The sequence below is a fragment of the Acartia tonsa genome, chromosome 3 (genome assembly GCF_053477335.1).
Source record: "Acartia tonsa isolate MP-2025a chromosome 3, ASM5347733v1, whole genome shotgun sequence".
In the NCBI taxonomy this organism is placed as follows: Eukaryota; Metazoa; Arthropoda; class Copepoda; order Calanoida; family Acartiidae; genus Acartia; species Acartia tonsa.
In genome coordinates this window covers 6103811-6125002 of record NC_137262.1, presented here as the reverse complement: position 1 = coordinate 6125002, position 21192 = coordinate 6103811, and the positions used below count along the sequence as shown (strand labels likewise).

General features: G+C 33.1%; 1 protein-coding gene across 2 annotated transcripts in view; it reads right to left on the bottom strand.

Annotated features, from left to right (window-relative positions):
• Window positions 1-763: 763 nt before the first annotated feature.
• Window positions 764-21192, bottom strand: part of LOC145313138 (tetratricopeptide repeat protein 39B-like) — a 49786-nt gene continuing 29357 nt past the window's right edge. The window contains exons 10-23 of one of the 2 annotated variants that reach the window (XM_080152412.1): window positions 19544-19587; window positions 15470-15562; window positions 14020-14089; window positions 13312-13383; window positions 12864-12932; window positions 11012-11107; window positions 10331-10471; window positions 8361-8483; window positions 7537-7620; window positions 6233-6340; window positions 5046-5171; window positions 3813-3905; window positions 2705-2825; window positions 764-2015 (exon numbers count right to left, since the gene is read on the bottom strand). In XM_080152412.1, coding sequence (XP_080008538.1) covers window positions 2745-2825; window positions 3813-3905; window positions 5046-5171; window positions 6233-6340; window positions 7537-7620; window positions 8361-8483; window positions 10331-10471; window positions 11012-11107; window positions 12864-12932; window positions 13312-13383; window positions 14020-14089; window positions 15470-15562; window positions 19544-19587 — 1200 coding nt within the window. In that variant the 3' untranslated portion in view covers window positions 764-2015; window positions 2705-2744. Of the gene's footprint in view, window positions 2016-2404; window positions 2826-3812; window positions 3989-5045; window positions 5172-6232; window positions 6341-7536; window positions 7621-8360; window positions 8484-10330; window positions 10472-11011; window positions 11108-12863; window positions 12933-13311; window positions 13384-14019; window positions 14090-15469; window positions 15563-19543; window positions 19588-21192 lie in introns of those variants that run through there. The other variant, XM_080152413.1, reaches the window with a different exon arrangement.

The window sequence follows — 21192 nt, the reverse complement described above, 5'->3', positions numbered from 1 at the left end:
TTATGACTTTATTCTAGTGATGATATAATAATAACACAAGTATATGACAAGGATATTCATTCCTGATTTGAAAAAGAATATCTATAATACAAAGTAGAACGATGTCTGTCTGTCCGTCCGTCCGTCTTTCCCTTAAGATCTCGGTAACCACTGAACCGATTAGATTCTGCTCTTCAGGGTATATGCCTATTGGTCCTGTGGTGGTTTTATGCTATTTTCTTGGGGGGTGAGACCCCCCCCCAAAAAAAAAAAAATTTTCTTGGGAACACATTAGACTATGAGCAGTACCAGTAGTACTTTATTTTTTTTTTTTTAATTATCTCTTGGGGCAAAGCCCCTAGAGGCTAGGGGAGAAACCCCTAGTGTCTTTATAAATCTGAAATCTTAAATCTGGGCTCGGCAACCGAAGCCACAGCCACCATTCATTGCGTGGCCTATAGAAGCCTGATAAATCTGAGCGTGGCTTTATAAACCACCCAATAAATCTCACTGTCACTCAATCGGCTTATTCAGCCACCCAATAAACCTTAGCAACCAACAGCCACTCTCATTAACGCGGCTTTTTAGAATCTGAAGCCGCAGCCACAATCATCCATACAGGTTAGATGAAACTGCAGTTGATGAAATTTAAGCGGCTTTGAGGAAGAATCAGCCCTCTCGGTCGCAGCTACCCCCAACGGTAGCCACACTCAACCCCAGACACCTTAAGTCACAGCCACGGCTGCCCACCCCTTACCCCAAATAATCAATTAATAAAATATAATATAAAATATCATTTATTTCGAATTTTTATTTTTCAACATTAGATTGAAAATATATATAACATATGTATGTTTAATAACTGTTAAATTTCAATATAATATTTTATGACATAAAGAAACTAAGGCAAAAAAATAACTATCGCCTACAACTTTTTATAAATGTAACATAATTTTATTTTGTTTTTAAGGAAGACTTTATAAAAGTTTTTTTTTCTAACTTTTTAGGAAAACAGTATTTAATACATTTTTGGCAACTAAAAGAACTAAACGTAAAAATTACACTTATCAAAACTATTATTTATACTAAGCTTTCTATATTTTAAATTATAGTTTAAAAAACAAAATTAATAAAAATTAAGTGGTCCATGGTTCAATATCAAATGAGCATTATATTTTCTATAAAACTGACTAAAAATATTGCTTTTTCTACAAGATTAGTGAAAATGTAAAAAATGGTGGGTTTTAATAACATATTCTATATCTTTTAAAGGGTTTTTGTCAATTAATTTATTGTAAATTTTAGATACATTTTAAAATGACTATTATATGATATAAACTCTATTATATTTTCTAATGAAGAATTATCTTTATAAAAGTCCTTTTTCAATCTAATTATAACTTTGAATAGAAAGTGATTTTTTTCATAATTTTCTCTTAAAAATCATTAATTGGAAATTCATTGTCATAAAATTAGGACAATGTTTTTTCTCTTTATTAATCTTTATATAATAGAAAAAAAATTAATAATAGTGAGAGAAATAAAGAGAAAATCCTGGTTTATATTTCAATTACAACAAAAGCTAACCTAATTATTTTCATACTAAGAAAATGTAACTTATACTCTTAATCTGTTTATAATTGGATAAAAAATAAATTCTAAACAACAGTAATAGGAATATAAAGAAAACTTATATAACCGGAATAGTTATTAATCGCATCGTATTATAGACAGCTTTCCGCGGATAATAAAATAAAAAAATGTAATACCAATTCCAGTTTAGTTGGCCTAAAGGGGCCAAAAGCCCTAGAAAAATAAAATGGTATTATATTTATGCGTGGAAAACTCTCACTAAAACGACACGGTACATGACTTTTCAGTATGACTCAAAACCGGTTCTTATCCAGCGGATATTAAACGGTTTCGAGGACATACTGTGGAATACATGTTAAATGCCTGATTGTATGATAACTTAATATTAAGTATGGATACGAAGCCGATTCATTTTCACTGATTTGAATCCGATCTTAGCCATACTGAAATAAAACATGTATCGTATTATAGACAATTATCCACGCAAATATAAGAAAAGACAAATAAATGATTCATCCTTAAATGTTTGATTTTCTATCCGCAGACATCTGTCTATGATACGATACAATGAATATATTATTTAATAATATAGAAGAACAACTTTTAGAACCAATGATTAAAACACTTTGTCCTGCACAAAATATTCAAATAACTAGTTCTTAATTTTTCATGGACAGTTACAGATATTCAAATATTTTAACCTGAATCATTTTGCGGTTTCCCCAAAAGTGTCTAGTCAAGCGCCTAACCCCCGCCCTCAACTCTTCTTAATTTAAATATTTTTTTATTTAAGAGGGAGGGACTTTTCGTGGTTTTTAGGTTAACTCTCGTATTTCTGTGCTCGCTAGGAAGTTTGCGGGTAATTATTTTTTAAGAAGGATCTCTCTAAAATAGTTTTGGGAAGTACGGGGTGAAAGTCGCTCAAAAAAAATCACCATGTGACATTCTAAAAATGAGAGATTATCCATCTCTTTTTAGAGGTTTTCTTTGTCACTTTTCCTCTCATCTCCCTCATTTTTATGACGTCACATGCTGATTTTTTTTAGCGACTTTCTCCCCATACTTTGGGAAGATAGGAATAGGTAAAAACTTGAATCCACACGAGTGAAATAAAATTGAAATATGTGAATACCTGGCACTGTAAAAGATCGATGACTAAAATACTATGTCGACTAAATATGAGGATTAACTTCCGTACAATCTGAGATGGTCCTGGTGAACCTGTGCGCCGAGCTGCTGCCAGATTTCAACCTGTGCCCGCCAGAATTCAGTAATTATCAAATTTTTAAAAAGTTAATTTTAAAACAAAAGTAACAGGATGTCTAGTCTGTCTCTCTGTATGCAGCTTAAGATCTTGCTAACCGCTAGATGTACATGATTCTCTTTTACATTAAAGTCAAAGGAAAATTATAACTATTTTTGGGGAGGGTAGCTCTACTCACCTTAAATAAATTGCCCCTAGGAAAAAAACTCTCACCTTCCCATTTCTAATTTTTTTTTTTCAAGTATCTGCTCGTATTTTATACTAGACTAGCGGCTACGCCCCTAGAGGACTCTAGTGTCACTTTAAATGTTTTTGTTTGTTAAAGTCTCTACGATAATTCTTTAGTTACGATACCTCTTTATGTTACGTTGAAGTCTCCCACATATTAAAAAAAAATTCGATTTTTTTTTGTCATTTATCTTGGAAGGGTGGTGGTACCCTCCCCCAAAATAGTTAAAAACCTCCCCGGGACCCATGAGAATCCACCCTGTTAAGGAGAACCCGATCGGTTCAGCGGTTAGCGAGATCCTTCGGTACAGACAAACAAACAAACAGACAGACATCCTGTTACTTTATTATAAGGATTAACTAGTCTAGAGAAAAGATTTCTTGTTGTTCCCTTAAGGTTTTAAACAATTCCCCACATAAAGAATTCATTTCTAAAGAATCTTGTTTCTCTATATGTCAAACTACTATTATGTACATTCATACATTTCCATGCGTAACCCTTAAATGGCATTAAACCATAGAAAAAAAGATCAAAATTTGTACTAAAAGTCAAATTATGACTTTACAATACTTTAAAAAAGAATCACATTTTCCCAAGGTGGCACAGCGACTACCAACATTCTTTTTGCTGATGAGGACTGTCATTTAAACTTAATTTAATTACCAAATTCTTGCAGAATTTTGCTCTCTTATGTCAAATTATTTACTTTTTATTTATGTTAAATTGATTGAATTACTGAACTCTCCTTGGTTTATCAGGCTTGATATCAAGCCCTAGATCATCTTCAGTAGATGCGTCATGGAACTCTTCTTTTCCTTCATCAACTGTTCCTGACTCAGCCTAAATAGACAGATAGATGATAGATAGATAGTAGATGCGTCATTGAACTCTTCTTTACCTTCATCAATTGTTCCTGACTCAGCCTAGATAGACAGATAGATGATAGATAGATAGTAGATAGATAGTAGATGCATCATGGAACTCATCTTAATCTTCATTAACTGTTCCTGACTCAGTCTAGATAGACAGATAGAATTTACTCTAGTAGGTAAAATAAACAGATAGATGATAGATAGATAGTAGATGCGTCATGGAACCCTTCTTTACCTTCATCTATTGTTCCAGACTCAGCCTAGATATACAGATAGATGATAGATAGATATATAGATAGATAGTAGATGCATCATGGAACTCATCTTAATCTTCATTAACTGTTCCTGATTCAGTCTAAATAGACAAATTAGTGATAGATAGATAAAGGATATATCGAAAGACAGTAGATGCGTCATGGAATTCCTCTTTACCTTCATAAACAGTTCCTGACTCAGTCTAAATAGACAGATAGATGATAGATAGATAATAATAGATAGTAGATGCGTCATGGAACTCTTCTTTTTCTTCATCCACTGTTCTCGACTCAGCCTAAATAGACAGATAGATGAAAGCCTGATAGAAAATTTAAACAGATACAATTTTTTGTTGAACACGCCATCAAGCTTTGGTAGCAAAAAAATGTGTTACAAACAGACAGACAGGCAAACCACCGTCTGCATGTCCCATTCAAGGGCCATACAAATGACGAGAAGGCATCAAAACAAATGTTTGTAATTGATGGAAGAAATGAAAACTGTATGCCTTTTTTTCAAAAAGGCATAAAAAAGGATTTAATATCTCAGAGAAATAACGGATGCTATAAAATATTCATAATACAACCTTTCAATTGCAATTTATAGAGAAATTTCTATTGTACTGTACAGATTAGGAAAAATAATTCTAGGAAAGCCTGGATACTCCTTTCCTTTGGGGAAGGGTATGGGAATATAATTATTTTAGCCAGCGGTGAGTATTACTTTATCATAGTACATGAAACTCTTGTGTAACATCCAAATAATTATTCATCGATTCTAAGAATACTTTAACCTACACAACAACAAAATTATATTTTCTAGTTTACAGTAATTGAACCAATATAAAGCTTACCCGTTTCTCGATAGCCTTGATCTTATTGCTGGTAGCATGAATCTTGAAGTGTAACCTGCTCTGCAGACAATACCCGGTCATTGTCTTGGCTTTGGATAACAAATCCTTACTGGTCTTCAAGTCATTCTAAAACATATATAATTACATTTAAAAAGGGACCAGGTGTTAGCAATACAATTATTTATTATCTGTCTTATTAATAGGGACACTATAGGGAAGCAGGGAGTAAGGGAGGGGACAATGGGCAATTAATTCAATATAAGAGTTATCAAAGAAAGGGCATGAAATCCAGTTTAATCCAATAAATTTGTAGGAAATTATAAAGGGATTGTTAATTGAATAATAGATTTTCATAGCGTCATGTAAAGTGAAATCACAACTTGTTTTTGATGAAATATATTGATGTTTTTTGGTGTGATTTTTATATTACAAGACTATTGGACCCGGCCAGCTGCTAGCAAGAATATGACTGCCCCTTTTTATTCTGTTTATTTCCCTTGCTCCTTGCCCCCACCTCCCTTCTCCCTTCTCCCCATCTGCTACATTCCAAACTAACACAACGAGTGTTTATTTCCTTTGCCCCCACTTCCCTTATCCCTTCTCCCCGTCTGCAATATTCAAAACATACATAACGAGTAGCGGTATTTCATGCGCAAGTACCCAAACTCAGTCAGAAACTGCACATTCTTGCACATTCCCTTTAAGCCAGTACCCAAAGTCTGAGACTCCTAAAAATTGAATATTCGATCCATTGTCCCCTCCCTTACTCCCTGATAGGGAAGTCAACCCTTGCTCCTCTTCAATTTTAGTGTTACAAAAAAAAGATAAAAATATTTTTTTATTTATTCTTTGGGTATTTTTCTGAGGAAAAGGTGGTACCCTCCCCAACAATAGTTATGAACTATTCCTGAACCTATGAGAAGCTACATTGCAATAGAGAACCATATCGATTATGCTATTTACAAGATCCTTCAGTACATACAGACATACAGGTACACAGAATTGGATAATGCCCAAATTTTAGTCTTGTAGCCTAAAAGTTACCTGTTCCATATACAAAGTTGCCAACTCTGCCATTGTAAAATGAACCAGGTAAATTACAATAATTTTGCCAACCATATGTTAGGTACAGAAAAGGAACCAAATAAATGGCAACATGGTTGCCAACCTTGAAGTATAAAAGTTACCTGTTCCATATACAAAGTTGCCAACTCGACCATAGTAAAAGGCACCAGGTACTTGTCCATGCTGATGTCATTACTCTTTGAAAGCACGTTTTGGAATTTCTCCTCGGCCTAAATAAACAGTTATGTCCACAATTTTTTTAAGGGGGCGCTCATTTACCCCCAACGAAATAAAGAGAGTACGAACCTTAACCATTTCATAAAATGAATTTAAAAAGTATTAAAAGAACTTTTACAGTAAAAGTATCAGGATGCCTATTTAGCTGGCTACTTGTCTATCTGCTTAAGTATTTCTAAAATCTTGCTATTCACCCATCACTTTAATGTGCCTTTAAAGATTGAAGAGTGCAAATAAATCAACAAATTTTTTGAGCAAATGTCATTTCTCATTTTAATTTGATATTTTTGTAACATTAAAATTAGTATGTACTATGTTACTATCAGAAAAATGTGGCATAAAAATATGTTATTTTTGTAATAAATAGCTAAACAATTCTTGATGAAAATTTGAACTAAAACTATAAAAAAAACAGGAAGTTAATTATTTTTACCTGTAGAGGACAGCCCATGTTTCTAAGACACATTCCCTCCAACAGGTTGAGAAGTATGTTTACCTGTAGAGGACAGCTCATGTTTCTCAGACACATTCCCTCCAGAAGGTTGATAAGTATGTTTACCTGTAGAGGACAGCCCATGTTTCTAAGACACATTCCCTCCAGAAGGTTGAGAAGTATGTTTACCTGTAGAGGACACACCATGTTTCTAAGACACATTCCCTCCAGAAGGTTGAGAAGTATGTTTACCTGTAGAGGACAGCCCATGTTTCTAAGACTCATTCCCTCCAGAAGGTTGAGAAGTATGTTTACCTGTAGAGGACAGCCCATGTTTCTAAGACTCATTCCCTCCAGAAGGTTGAGAAGTATGTTTACCTGTAGAGGAAAGCCCATGTTTCTAAGACACATTCTCTCCAGAAGGTTAAGATGTATGTTTACCTGTAGAGGACAGCCCATGTTTCTAAGACACATTCCCTCCAGAAGGTTGAGAAGTATGTTTACCTGTAGATGACAGCCCATGTTTCTAAGACACATACCCTCCAGAATGTTGAAAAGTATGTTTACCTGTAGAGGACAGCCCATGTTTCCAAGACACATTCCCTCCAGAAGGTTGAGAGGTATGTTTACCTGTAGAGGACAGCCTATGTTTCTAAGACACATTCCCTCCAGAAGTTTGAGAAGTATGTTTGCCTGTAGAGGACAGCCCACGTTTCTAAGACACATTCCCTCCAGAAGGTTGAGAAGTATATTTACCTGTAGAGGACAGCCCATGTTTCTAAGACACATTCCCTCCAGAAGGTTGAGAAGGCACTCATCTTCTTTCTCTATATTTTTCATCTATAAGAAACAGATAGGTTATTAAGAGAAGTGGAAGTAGAAAAATCCCCCAAACTCCTTTTTTAAAAGACATATGGAAATAAATATTAAGACTAAAATCTTGCTTCTTTTAAAACTAGAGGCTCATCCATAGTGCTTAGACTCATCCATAGACATTTATTAAAAATAGAACAAAATTGATAGTTTTTTTCCTATTCAGAAGGCCCTAACCCTGCAGGGCCTATACCTAGGGGTGCCCTTAACCTACGGGGCTACTTATCACCCAATATAACTTAACCTAACCCAAACTAAAGTAATAAACTACCTCTTTATCTTTCATTTATTTCAACATAAGGGGGGATGCTGTGCTCAACAAGGCACTTTGAAGTAAATTTCCCAATATAATATCTATGTAAATTAAGATATATAAGTTTTCCGGAATTTTAATGTTAGGGGGAGCATTTTAAGTTAATTAATTTTGACCAATAGGATAGGTGGATTTTAAACTACCTGTGCTCTAATTGGTTGAATGATGTACGCCATCCAATCAGAGCGCAGATTTTTTAAATCCACCAATCACAGATGCCAAAATTAATTAACTTAAATTGCATTTCCGCTTTTAGATAAAGAATTATAGAAAAAACGAATTTTATATAAAATCCTTAAAATTTGATGCAGATTTCAAATCTCCCCCTAACTTTAAAATTCCGGAAAACTTATATATCTTAATGTAAATGGAGTATGTAGAAACCTAACTATACCTGATTTCTGGTCTCCAGAATGATGTTATGAAAATTCTCCATAAGTTTAAAATCCTGGACCAGAATTGAGAATCCGTGCCACAGGTAAATCATTTCCATAGCAGGCAACAGCAACCTGTTATTCTGAAACATTCAAAATTTGATATTGTTTCTATTACAGAATAATAACTCTTTCTTTTAGAACTAGATAACTCGTCCCTAGCCTGTAGGGGAATGCGGGAGATGTCAGTAAAATAGCCTAAAACCAACCCAAGACATATATAATGGATCCCTGAAAAGTATAACCCATTCGGACAAGTGCATTCCGAGATCTTTAGCTTTAGAAAAAACCTTACTACTTTATATCATAGAAGAATTATGGGATAATAAAGGTTAATTTGTTCAAAAGATTCAGGTAATGTTTAAGGAAAGATTATATATTGACATCTATAATACAAAGTAAAATGATGTCTGTCCGTCCGCCACTTAAGATCTCGGTAACCACTAAACCGATTGGATTCTAATCTTCAGGGAATATATCTCAACCCTCCCATCATAAATCACCCTGGAAAAATGCAGCTCCGAATTTTTTTTTATAAATTTATCTTTACAGCTGAAATTTAAAATGGAATCACCGTATCCAATACAAAACGTTCTACTAACTCTTTCATAAAGTTTTCATTTTGGCATTTAAATGCCATGAAGTAACTTTTAAATGAAACTTCATTAATAATTCATTCTTATTTTTAAAGTACTTGAAAATGAAATGCATTTCTTAAATGTTACAAAGATTTTACAAAATATAAAACAAACGTTTGCTGTAAAATAACAATAGCTTTTACTTTTTCTAAAAGGAATATATAATATGTAAAGACAAATTAGGAGAATCAGTAATGCTCTCTTAAATTATTTAACCAAGAAGAAATCCTTATAATAAAGTAACAGGATGTTTGTTTGTTTGTCTGTGTGTATGTGTGTCTGTTTGTACCGAAGAATCTCGCTAACCGCTGAACCGATATGGTTTTCATTTACAGTGTAGATTCTCATAGGTCCTAGAAGGTTCATAGCTATTTTGGGGGAGGGCACAACCGCCCTACCAAAATAAATCGCAAATGACATAAAAACATAAAAACGCAGCCATGCGGAGTTTTTTAGTACTAATGGAGAAAAAAATGTTTTTGGTAAATAGCTGATTTTAACATAGATTGACGAAAATAATTTTACGTGTCCCTAGATGCCTTTAGGGGCGTAGCCGCTAGTATTACATATTTGACTACCAAAGGCTTCTAGAAAGTCAAAGTAACAATAAATGGATAATACACTAATAAGTCACAAAACCTTTACAAAGACTCACAAAGCCTATCTACAAACAAAAGACTCACAAAACCTTCATAACAGGATGTTACTTATTCGGGTATAGTCCCTTTTGTGGTAACTATTCTTAAGGGGCTATTCGTCGAATTTTCACAGTAGCTTTTAAGAGGTTAATTTAGGTTAAGTTAGGTTAGACGATTGCCCTGCAGTGTTAGGCAATTGGCCCAACAGGGTTAGAGCACCCCGCAGGGGCTAGAAGTAGAAGGAAAGCTAAGTGTTAAAATACGACGAATCGCCCCTTAAGAGGCGTTGCCACGAAAGGGACTATACTTAAGCTTTTTATAATGACCGGTTGAGTTGTGTTTTTGTCTTTGTATGTAAGTATACCTAGACCTACAGTATGGTATATACTATACAGCGGATACGCCCCTTGAGGCCTCTAGTGGCATGTAAAATGTTTTCTTTTAAATCTATGTTAAGATCAGTTGTTTATAAAAAAAAAAAAAATTTCCGCCACTAGATAGGGTTATTAATGTTTTTTTGTGTGTGATTTTTCTTGAGAGAGTGGTGGTACCTTCCCCCAAAAAGGAGGACAATATCGGTCGATGGTTAGCGAGATCTTTCGGTAAAGACAGACACACAAACATTCTGTTACTTTATTATAAGGATATATTTACCTGCGAACTGAATTTTTCCGCCTTCTTGATGGCAAATTTCTCCGATGGAATGGATTTCCCGCCAATTCTTTGTTTAAGCTTGGGCACAGCCGCCATCAAAGCTTTCTGATCCTCCGCCTCTTCTTCGGTTAAATCAGGTACCTAGCAGATAGCAATATTAGGGTACATGGCAGATTTACCACTAGCAAAAATACAGTGATAATACTGTCATAAACACATATTTAGGTGTATTTTTGTCATCAAAACTGTGAATTTGACAGCCTCATTGAGTTTCATAGGTGTGAAAATGACAGTAAAACTGTGATTATGACAGTAGTAAAGGTGTAATTTTGACAGTGGATAAAAAAATATTGCCAAAAATACAGCTAACAACGAAATTGACAAAAACATACCCACTTTTTTGTCAAAAACACAGTGGTTGTATTTTTGCTAGTGGTAAAAGTGGCAGCACCCCCAATATGATAGAATACCACTAACAGGGTGTGTGTTCGTCTGTCCGTATGTTTGTATGCTTAAGCTTGAGAGAACGGTAACCGCTTTACCGACAACATTGTGTTTATCAGCTTATGTACTGGCCAAAATAAGTCACTTAGATTGCATTTAAATCTAAAACAAAATTGTTTGTCTCAAATTTAAAAGTTTTGTAGGTGAATTATTAATTGTGGTAAAAAAAAAAATTACCTGAGAATAAATTGCTGCCTTTAGATAGGAATAAATACATGGAGACCATTTAGATTCTTTTACAAGTGTGTCTGCATATACCAGTGCCTCTCTCCACTATAATATATAGATATAATAAATATATGGATACTATTTAGATTCTTTTACAAGTGTGTCTGCATATACCAGTGCCTCTCTCCACTATAATATATAAATATAATAAATATATGGATACTATTTAGATTCTTTTACAAGTCTGTCTGCATATACCAGTGCCTCTCTCCACTATAATATATAAATATAATAAATATATGGATACTATTTAGATTCTTTTACAAGTGTGTCTGCATATACCAGTGCCTCTCTCCACTATAATATATAGATATAATAAATATATGGATACTATTTAGATTCTTTTACAAGTGTGTCTGCATATACCAGTGCCTCTCTCCACTATAATATATAAATATAATAAATATATGGATACTATTTAGATTCTTTTACAAGTCTGTCTGCATATACCAGTGCCTCTCTCCACTATAATATATAAATATAATAAATATATGGATACTATTTAGATTCTTTTACAAGTGTGTCTGCATATACCAGTGCCTCTCTCCACTATAATATATAGATATAATAAATATATGGATACTATTTAGATTCTTTTACAAGTGTGTCTGCATATACCAGTGCCTCTCTCCACTATAATATATAAATATAATAAATATATGGATACTATTTAGATTCTTTTACAAGTGTGTCTGCATATACCAGTGCCTCTCTCCACTATAATATATAGATATAATAAATATATGGATACTATTTAGATTCTTTTACAAGTGTGTCTGCATATACCAGTGCCTCTCTCCACTATAATATATAAATATATAGATATAATAAATATATGGATACTATGTAGATTCTTTTACAAGCCTGTCTGCATATACCAGTGCCTCTCTCCACTATAATATATAAATATAATAAATATATGGATACTATTTAGATTCTTTTACAAGTGTGTCTGCATATACCAGTGCCTCTCTCCACTATAATATATAGATATAATAAATATATGGATACTATTTAGATTCTTTTACAAGCCTGTCTGCATATACCAGTGCCTCTCTCCACTATAATATATAGATATAATAAATATATGGATACTATTTAGATTCTTTTACAAGTGTGTCTGCATATACCAGTGCCTCTCTCCACTATAATATATAGATATAATAAATATATGGATACTATTTAGATTCTTTTACAAGCCTGTCTGCATATACCAGTGCCTCTCTCCACTATAATATATAAATATAATAAATATATGGATACTATTTAGATTCTTTTACAAGTGTGTCTGCATATACCAGTGCCTCTCTCCACTATAATATATAAATATAATAAATATATGGATACTATTTAGATTCTTTTACAAGTGTGTCTGCATATACCAGTGCCTCTCTCCACTATAATATATAGATATGATAAATATATGGATACTATTTAGATTCTTTTACAAGTGTGTCTGCATATACCAGTGCCTCTCTCCACTATAATATATAGATATAATAAATATATGGAGACTATTTAGATTCTTTTACAAGTCTGTCTCCACTAGGATATAAGTATTGCCTCTAGGGGCATTAAGGAAGGGGAAAGTCGATCTTCCAACCATTTCAATTTTGGCTTTAAAAAGAAAAGTTAAATATATTTTTTTTTTTTTGGGGGGGGGGTGGGTATAATATTTTCCAGAGAGATATCTCTTAGGAAGGTGGTGGTACCCTCCCACAAAATAAATGAAATGGGTAGGAAAAATTTATAAAATTTATTGTTACATTTTAAGTTTAAAGTTTAAATTGTTTAGACAAACCTGTGTTCTGAAAAATGCAGACCATAAAAGTTCCCAGCAACCCACGTGTTGAAAACCTGGCCAGCTAACCTAAACAAAACAAATGATGATTGTTATCATATTATTTGTCACTATATAGTCAAAACCTGTAGAGTTTTAGAAAAATGTAGAACTTTTTTTTCGGACGAAGAGGATATCAGAAGGGGGGTGTAGGATGGTGTATACACTCCATTGACAAAATAAAGGTACACCTCCCGAGATGTCTATAAAGCTTACAAAACCCCCCGACTTTGGTTAAAATGTGGTGTCAAACATAGTAAGGGGGGGGGGATGTCGAAATTTTCGGGTGCGCTTCGCGAACCTCTTTGGCAAAACTCTGTGTATGCCTCTATCTAAATATCTGAAGACTCTCTTTTTGCATCTTAGGATCTTAGAACAACTAGTTGTGCCAATAAGTTTGATAGTTTACCTGGCTTTCATTGGCTCTGACATACCAGAGAGAGGCACTTTCACATCGCCCACATATCATCTCATAGCGTCCCTGGATATATATTCATAATCAACCATGTTTAGATTCTTAAAAAGTTTAGTTACAGGAACCATCCTGCAAAGTTTGAAATTAATAGGACAATTCAAACACGCCTAATTTAAAGATAAGAACTGTCCGTTACAGACGTACAGAACATAATATGCTTACAAAAATTTCTAGAAAGTTTATAACGGTATATTACTATAGAGTAGCTTAAAATCTCGTTTGATAAATTTTTATGCAAGTGATATTTAAAACTTTAAAAGTACTTTGATATTTCATAAGCAAATAATGATCAAATTAGAAATACTTCCATTAAATATAAATGCCACTTTTAATTCATTGTTGGAAAGCTTCGTAAATCTAAGACACTAAAAATTTTTTTTTGTGCGACTGGCTGTAGCAAAAGCTTTTTATGGGAAGGAAGGCTGTCTTCGGCCAAATGTCAACTTTGGCGGCTGAAAACACAGTATTTGCAGTTTACTTCATATGCAACTGCTATTTTTTATAATTAAAGCGGCTACGCCTGGCAGCTGTAGAATGTACTCGTATTATTTCCTGCTGCGAAACCAGGGAAGCTCCGTTTCTAAAAGTTATTTAAGGCCAATGCTAGTTAAAGAGCAGCTGCGCTTCCAAAAACTGTTTTACCTTAAAGAAAAGGAAAAATGCACCGTTGGGATATCTTGTCAATTTTTCTTCCAAAATCTCTTCAACTAATCTGAAATATATTTGCATTCAATTTCAAACTTAAATTCAAATTGTTTGCAAGAAAAGTGGCCGGTTAAAGGAATAGCCATCTATTGCATCGTATTATAGACAGGTTTCCGCGGATAGTTCAATTAAAAATTATAAGATTTATTCCAGTTTTGCTAGCACCAAGGGTCCGAGACCCAAGTCAATAAAACTGGTATTATTTTTGTGATTTTTATTTACGATGCATGATTTTTCAGTACGACTCATAACCGGTTCTAAATTAATCGGTTAAGAAGCCATACAAGGAAACAAGGACAATTTTGTTTATAATAAATGGAGTATTAACAATGTAATATTTTTAAATTGGTAAAAATTTTAGCCAAAATGTGTCAGATCTGAATCAAAAGAAAATATGGTTACAAAAAAATCATACGAAATGTTATTTAAAAAAAACTTAATAATTATTTGGGTTTAAAATTTTATATCCGACTAAATATGTTTCCCAACAAGCAAATGTAATGACAAGCTTAGCATAGATTCGAAAAAAAAATCTAAAAACCTTAAATACTTTTTTTGACAGTTGAAATGAAGGGAATAGTCCCTTTCTTAGCAACGCCCCTTAAGGGGCGAGATGTCGTATTTTTAAAATGGCTTCTGATAGGTTATTTTAGATTAGGTTAGGTTATATTGGGTTAGGTGATTGCCCCACATGGCTAGACAATTGGCCCCGCCTTGGCAATTATGAGAAAAGCTATTGTGAAAAAAACGAAGAAACGCCCCTTAAGGGAAGGGACTATACCCGAAATGAGCAATGCATTTTTTAAAGACATTTTTTTTGAGTAATGACAAATTTGACACTTAAAGTATGTTGTATGAATAAGTTTTGTTTGTATATAATAATTATGTTTTTATAAAAAGCTGCATGATTTACTTTCATGCTATGTCCATTGTCCAATAATTAATCAGTTTATTAAAACGTGAATGAATATAAAGTATAAGTAATTTATTATAAATAAGTATTTACATGTGTCAAAAATGGCTAAAAGCAATGTTGTACTTTAAGAGAGCCCAAAATATAATGAAACAATCAACAAAGATGTTTTCAAATTGATTTCTAGAGGTAAAAAGTGTTTTTTGTTTTATTTAAGGGGGGGGGGGGGGGAGGTTGTACCAGAACCTACAAGTAAATTGTATAGTTCCTCTTAATGTGCCTGTCGAGCTGCGCCAGTTTTGGGCTAATGCATTGCTTTTACTATGACATAGCAGCAGTAATAATGTCTTTAGTTGTGACGCAGTGTAGAGCCGAGATTCAAACCCATTACCTCCCGACAAGAGGATGCGCTACATGTTTAGCCAAGGTCGCAGGTTTTAATAAAATAGTAAGTCAACAACTTAGGGATCCTACCTCTTATCACATTCTGCATGTTTGCCCATATTTGTGTTCAAGAAAAGGTTGTAGCCCAGTAGGATCAGAGAGGACAGGAACTGCCGCAAACAGCTGAAACAACAACAATTAGTTTTAAAAAAAGGTTGCAGCCCAGCAGGACTCCGCAGACAACTGAAACAACAACAGTTAGTTTAAGAAAAGGTTGTAGCCCAGTAGGATCAGAGAGGACAGGAACTGCCGCAGACAGCTGAAACAGCAACAGTTAGTTTAAGAAAAGGTTGTAGCCCAGTAGGATTAGAGAGGACAGGAACTGCCGCAGACAGCTGAAAACAACAACAGTTAGTTTAAGAAAAGGTTGTATCCCAGTAGGATCAGAGAGGACAGGAACTGCCGCACACAACTGAAACAACAACAATTAGTTTAAGAAAAGGTTGTATCCCAGTAGGATCAGAGAGGACAGGAACTGCCGCACACAACTGAAACAACAACAATTAGTTTAAGAAAAGGTTGTATCCCAGTAGGATCAGAAAGGATAGGAACTGTCGCAGACAACTGAAAACAAAAACTATTTTTAAAGCAAAGCTTTTCTATAATTATGGTCGGTCCTTTGTTCGTAACAAATAGCTCATATCGTTAATATGGGTATATTAGAATTGTCCTTTCGGTTTCAAACTTGATTTCTGTAATATTTAGGTACATAGGTTAGACATTATTTGGTAATATATTCTATTGTTTGTTTTTGGAGCTTTTAAGGTTGATGGTCTCTGATAAATTGTGAACTTAGTATAGGCATTGGAGTGGTTTTAGGCTCTAATCAGGCTCTTAAAGGCTAGGAGCGGAGCCTCTAGTTGAATTTTGTGTAATATAATATAAATATGAGCTAAGAATTAAAATAAAAATGTAAAAAGAAATCTAAAAAAATTGCTCTTATTGTAAATTTTAAAAATGCACGATACAATATTTATTAACCCATCAAAAATTCTTAAGTAGGTAAAATAATGACCTAAATGAATAAAAATTCTGATAAATTATGAGTAAGAAAATTGAATATTTTGATAAGATTTTCATAGAAATGTCTTAGTAACCTAACAATTAACATTTTGTTATGTTTTATAAACATTATCAAAATTTGGGAACTTTTTAAGGATAACTTTACATGATAACTTTGTATCTATGCTGAAGGCACGTTTTTACTCAGACTTAATGACGCCATTTTAAGGAATGAAGCTACTCTGTATAAGTCACTTGTATCATCCAATGCTCACGTTTTCAAAAACGCATTCCTATAATAGGTTTACTCTTTTTTACCCAGCCTTGCAGGGAGTGAGGGGACATTATACAGTAAATTATACTTGTACCCGAAGTTTTAAGACACGTCCTCTAATTTGTTGGTCTAAAAACTCTGGGGACTTTTAAACATGTTGCACAATTTCCAAACTTCATTTCTTAAACTTTTCAACCAATAATTTTAATATACAGAATTGTAACATTGTTAGTTTTGTTTATCATCATTGGGGATTAACTTATTGTCCATTATTTTATCACTAGTTTCAACCTTTCAGCCAACAAACAAAGCTTTAATCATCATAATGCTATATTTCTATGTCTATGGTTATTGACTTTCTTGTTCAAAGGTTGATAAGGGATCATAAAAAATGTATATCTAACAAAGGCATATAAGAAACGCCAAATATGAAAATATAAAAAATTATGCAAATAAGTTTTTTAATAAGATGTTTATTTAAGAGTTGTTGACTCAATATTTAAGTATGAAAGAGTCTAAAAGACAAAAGTCTAATAGATTATAGAAAAAGCAATCCTACTCTAAAAGTGAAATGAAATGAAATATTTATTTTATGACACATAGTAAAATAGGCATACATATATACATGACATAAATAATCACAAACAAGCAGTAAAATTGATCATGATTAATTAATTACAGTATAATAACAAGGTTAATAATATCCACATAAGACCAAAAAGTTAATATACGTGTCAAAGGACTAAATAATCTCTCTCGAGGTGATATTAGATAGCCTTTGCAAATATCATAGAAAAATAAACTAAAAGGTAGTGTGAATCTTTTTATTAATACGAGAAAGTAAACATTTTATAAGGGTATATTACAGGGATATGAATAGGGAAAGGATTTGCAGACGGAAATGGTAGGATGATTGAGTGAGTGTGTGTGAGTTCATATTAATGATTAAAATACTTATAATTAAGTAAAGAATGGAGAATTGATTAATCTAAGGCTTGTAAAACAGACAACATAGAGGTTTTACATTCTTAGGTGGCAAGAACGACAAAGTATTCTATTACATGTTATATCTATTCTTGAGAGCATATATTTTTTAAGCTGCTTCTTAAATTGATTTAGGTTTAAGGCATTTTTTATATTGTCACGGTCATTAAAACTATTCCATGTATTAGGTAGAGAACAAAGAGGAAGCCTCTCTACTAAGTTGATTCTGGAAAAAGGAACAGTGAGATTATTATTGTTCCTCAAATTATAGTTACCATTTAATTCCCCCCTTCTTGGCCACATGTTATTAAAAGACCTGGGCAACAAGTTATTTATGTACTCATAAATAAATTTTAATTTAAAATAAAGTGATAAAGATTCAAAGGGTAAAATATTGAGATCTTTAAATAAAGGTCGAGAATGACTATAATAAGTTGCTTGCTTAATACATCTTACAGCCATTTTTTGTTTTGTTATGATACCAGTAAGATTTGAATGTGATGCACACGAATAAATAAGGATTCCATAAACCAAATGACAATGAAAAATAGAGAAATACAGAGCCTTGAGGGCTTTTTCAGTAAGTAGACTTTGGCATTTTCGTAGACAAAATAATGATTTAGAGAGTTTTTTGTTCAACTCATTTATATGAACTTTGAAATTCAAGGCTGGGTCCAGAAAAATACCTAAAAATTTTATAGCTGGAATATCACTTTTATGGTTGACAAAGTAAAGGGTTAGGGTAAAGGGTATTTGGTTCATTATCATCAAAATAGAGATTGATTTCATTCCAAGGAATAAGAGAGGGGGTAGGATAAAATATAGTGAATTTTGTTTTGTTGGGATGTAATGACATTTGATTAGCCCTAAACCACTGGGAAATATTTTTGAGTTCTGCATTAACAAATTCAACAAGCTCATTCAGGTTTTTACCAGACGCTAATATGGTGGTGTCATCACAGAAGAGAAGGACTTTTAAAAGTGTTGTTTTAGGCAAGTCATTAAAAAATATAAGAAACAAAATAGGGCCTAATATGCTACCTTGGGGCACTCCACTATCTATCTCTAATGGATCAGAATCAAAAAGGCCAAATTTAACAAATTGATTTCTACCTGTTAAATATGATTCAAACCAATTAAGCATGTTGCCATGGATGCCAAATTTACGTAACTTCATCAGAAGAGTATTTTTGGGAACACAGTCAAAGGCTTTACGAATGTCACAAAAAATTCCAATTGTATACTCCTTGTTATTCATAGCTTTACTAACGTGATTAAGTAGGTGAATCATGGGATGAAATGTTGAGTTATTAGGCTGGAATCCAAATTGTAGTTCATCAATAAGATTATTTTCAGAAAGATATGCTTGCAAGTTAATAGCAATAAACTTTTCTAGAATTTTTGAAAATATAAGAAGTAGAGAAATTGGCCTGTAATCATTAAGATTAAAAGGGTCTCCGCCCTTTTTGAAGACAGCAGTTACTTTTGCAATTTTAAATTGGTCAGGTACCGAACCAAGTTCAATTGATTTATTGAAAATATGGCATAAAGGATCCAAAATATAATGGACAACTTTTTTTAATAAGAATGATGAGATTCCAAGGTTGTCACAAGATTTTTTTATCTCAAAGTTATTAACAATTTCGGTTATATTTGCAGGTGTGATTGGGGGAATATTAAAAAGATTGCCAGATTCTTCAAGATAAGAATCAGGTGGTCTGTCAGTAGGTGGTATAGTCTGTCGAATATCAAGAGCAATACTAGAGAAATGCCTATTAAATGCCTGTCCTATGTTCTTTTCACCAAGAATGTCATTACCTTCAACAATAATAGTGGGACATTACCTGGTATTTCTGTAACAAGCCATTAGTTCTTTCATTCCAACTTCCTAAATAATAAAAGATTTTATTTCAGTTGTTTAAAGGGTTTAAATATATAAAAGCTACATAAAAGCCAGGGGTAGCTATTCTAACAATCAATTCTGTAAAAAAAATCACGAAACCTTTTAAAGAATTGTGTAATTAAATTTTGCTTTTTCATGGAACTGAAGAGGGGTGGGTAAGAAGGGGAGGAAAAGGGGAAGGGGGTTGTGGGGAAATTTTCCTTTAGAATTGTTTGTCAGAATATCATTACCTTTTCCCTGCGTAAAAGCCAATTAATAGGTTTGGTTAACCATTATAAATAAAACTAAATATCTTTTAACAATTATCATAGCATTTTTCAATCTAGGTCCTTAGATTAAGAGGGTACAAAGTTTACTTAATATTTAAAAACTTAAAAAATATGAAAATCATTTAATTTCTAACCATATCACTTCGAAAGCACAAGTACTATGTGATGGCTTCATGCTTTTATAATTTATCATTTCGGATCTACTGCAGTTCACGGTAAAATATTGCTGGTAACAAATATTGCCAAAAATCTATGATTTTAAAGGCTGCTAGCTGCCAAACGGCTGAACATACATATCATACCCACACACCATTTTAATCGGTACAAGAAGGCCTACAAATAATCTGGAATAGCAAAGATCCAATGATGCACAGGGAAAGCTTTACTGAAGAGAAAATGCGTAAAATAGGCCTTTTTCGCGCATTTCTCTGCACTGCGAGATAATTATGCATTATTTATTTATGGCTATTCCAGATTATTTGTAGGCCTTCTTATTCTGCTTAAAAAGTGTGCGGGCATGATCTGTACGTTCAGCCGTTTGGCAGCTAGCAGCCTTTAAAATTCATAGATTTTTGGCAATATTCGTTACCAGCAATATTTTACCGTGAACTGCAGTAGATCCATCATTTCTATAAACAGTGTACCTACAATGTAAACACAAAAAGAAGCAAGTTATTTTAATGAAAAATATTTAACATACAATGGCAAATGATGAAAAAAGTTTTGAAATCTAAAAAAAAACCAAAATATAGTTTTAGTTTTTCAATGCAGATTATTAACTAGTTTTTAAATTAGGCCATTACAATAAAGAAGCCACTAGCGGCTGCGTCCCTAGCATCTAGGAGCTCTGTATTCGAAGGGATCTGAAAGGGCAGAAAAATTGCTTTAAACCAGACTTGATGATAATATGAAATAGCCTAAACCATCACAGAAACTATTAGAAGCTTCACTGTAAAGGAGAACCATATCTGTTCAACGGTTACCGGGATCCTTAGCTACAGACAAAAAAAGCTTACTACTGAATATATAAAAAAGACATAAAGTATCACTTCAAGTAAATTTTATGGTAACTAAATTTTTATGTTTTTTTTGCATATTGTATGGACATAAATGTGTATAGAAAGCTTGTCATCTAATTACAAATACAACAAAACAACACTTTTCCTACATTAATTTAAGATTTTGGTAGGAAATACAAATTAAAGATTAAAAACAATTCAACTTAATCGTTTTAGTAGGGTGTTTTTGTCTGTAGCGAAATTTCTCGCTAACCTCTGAACCGATATGTATTTTCTTTGCAGGGTAGCTTCTTATAGATCAT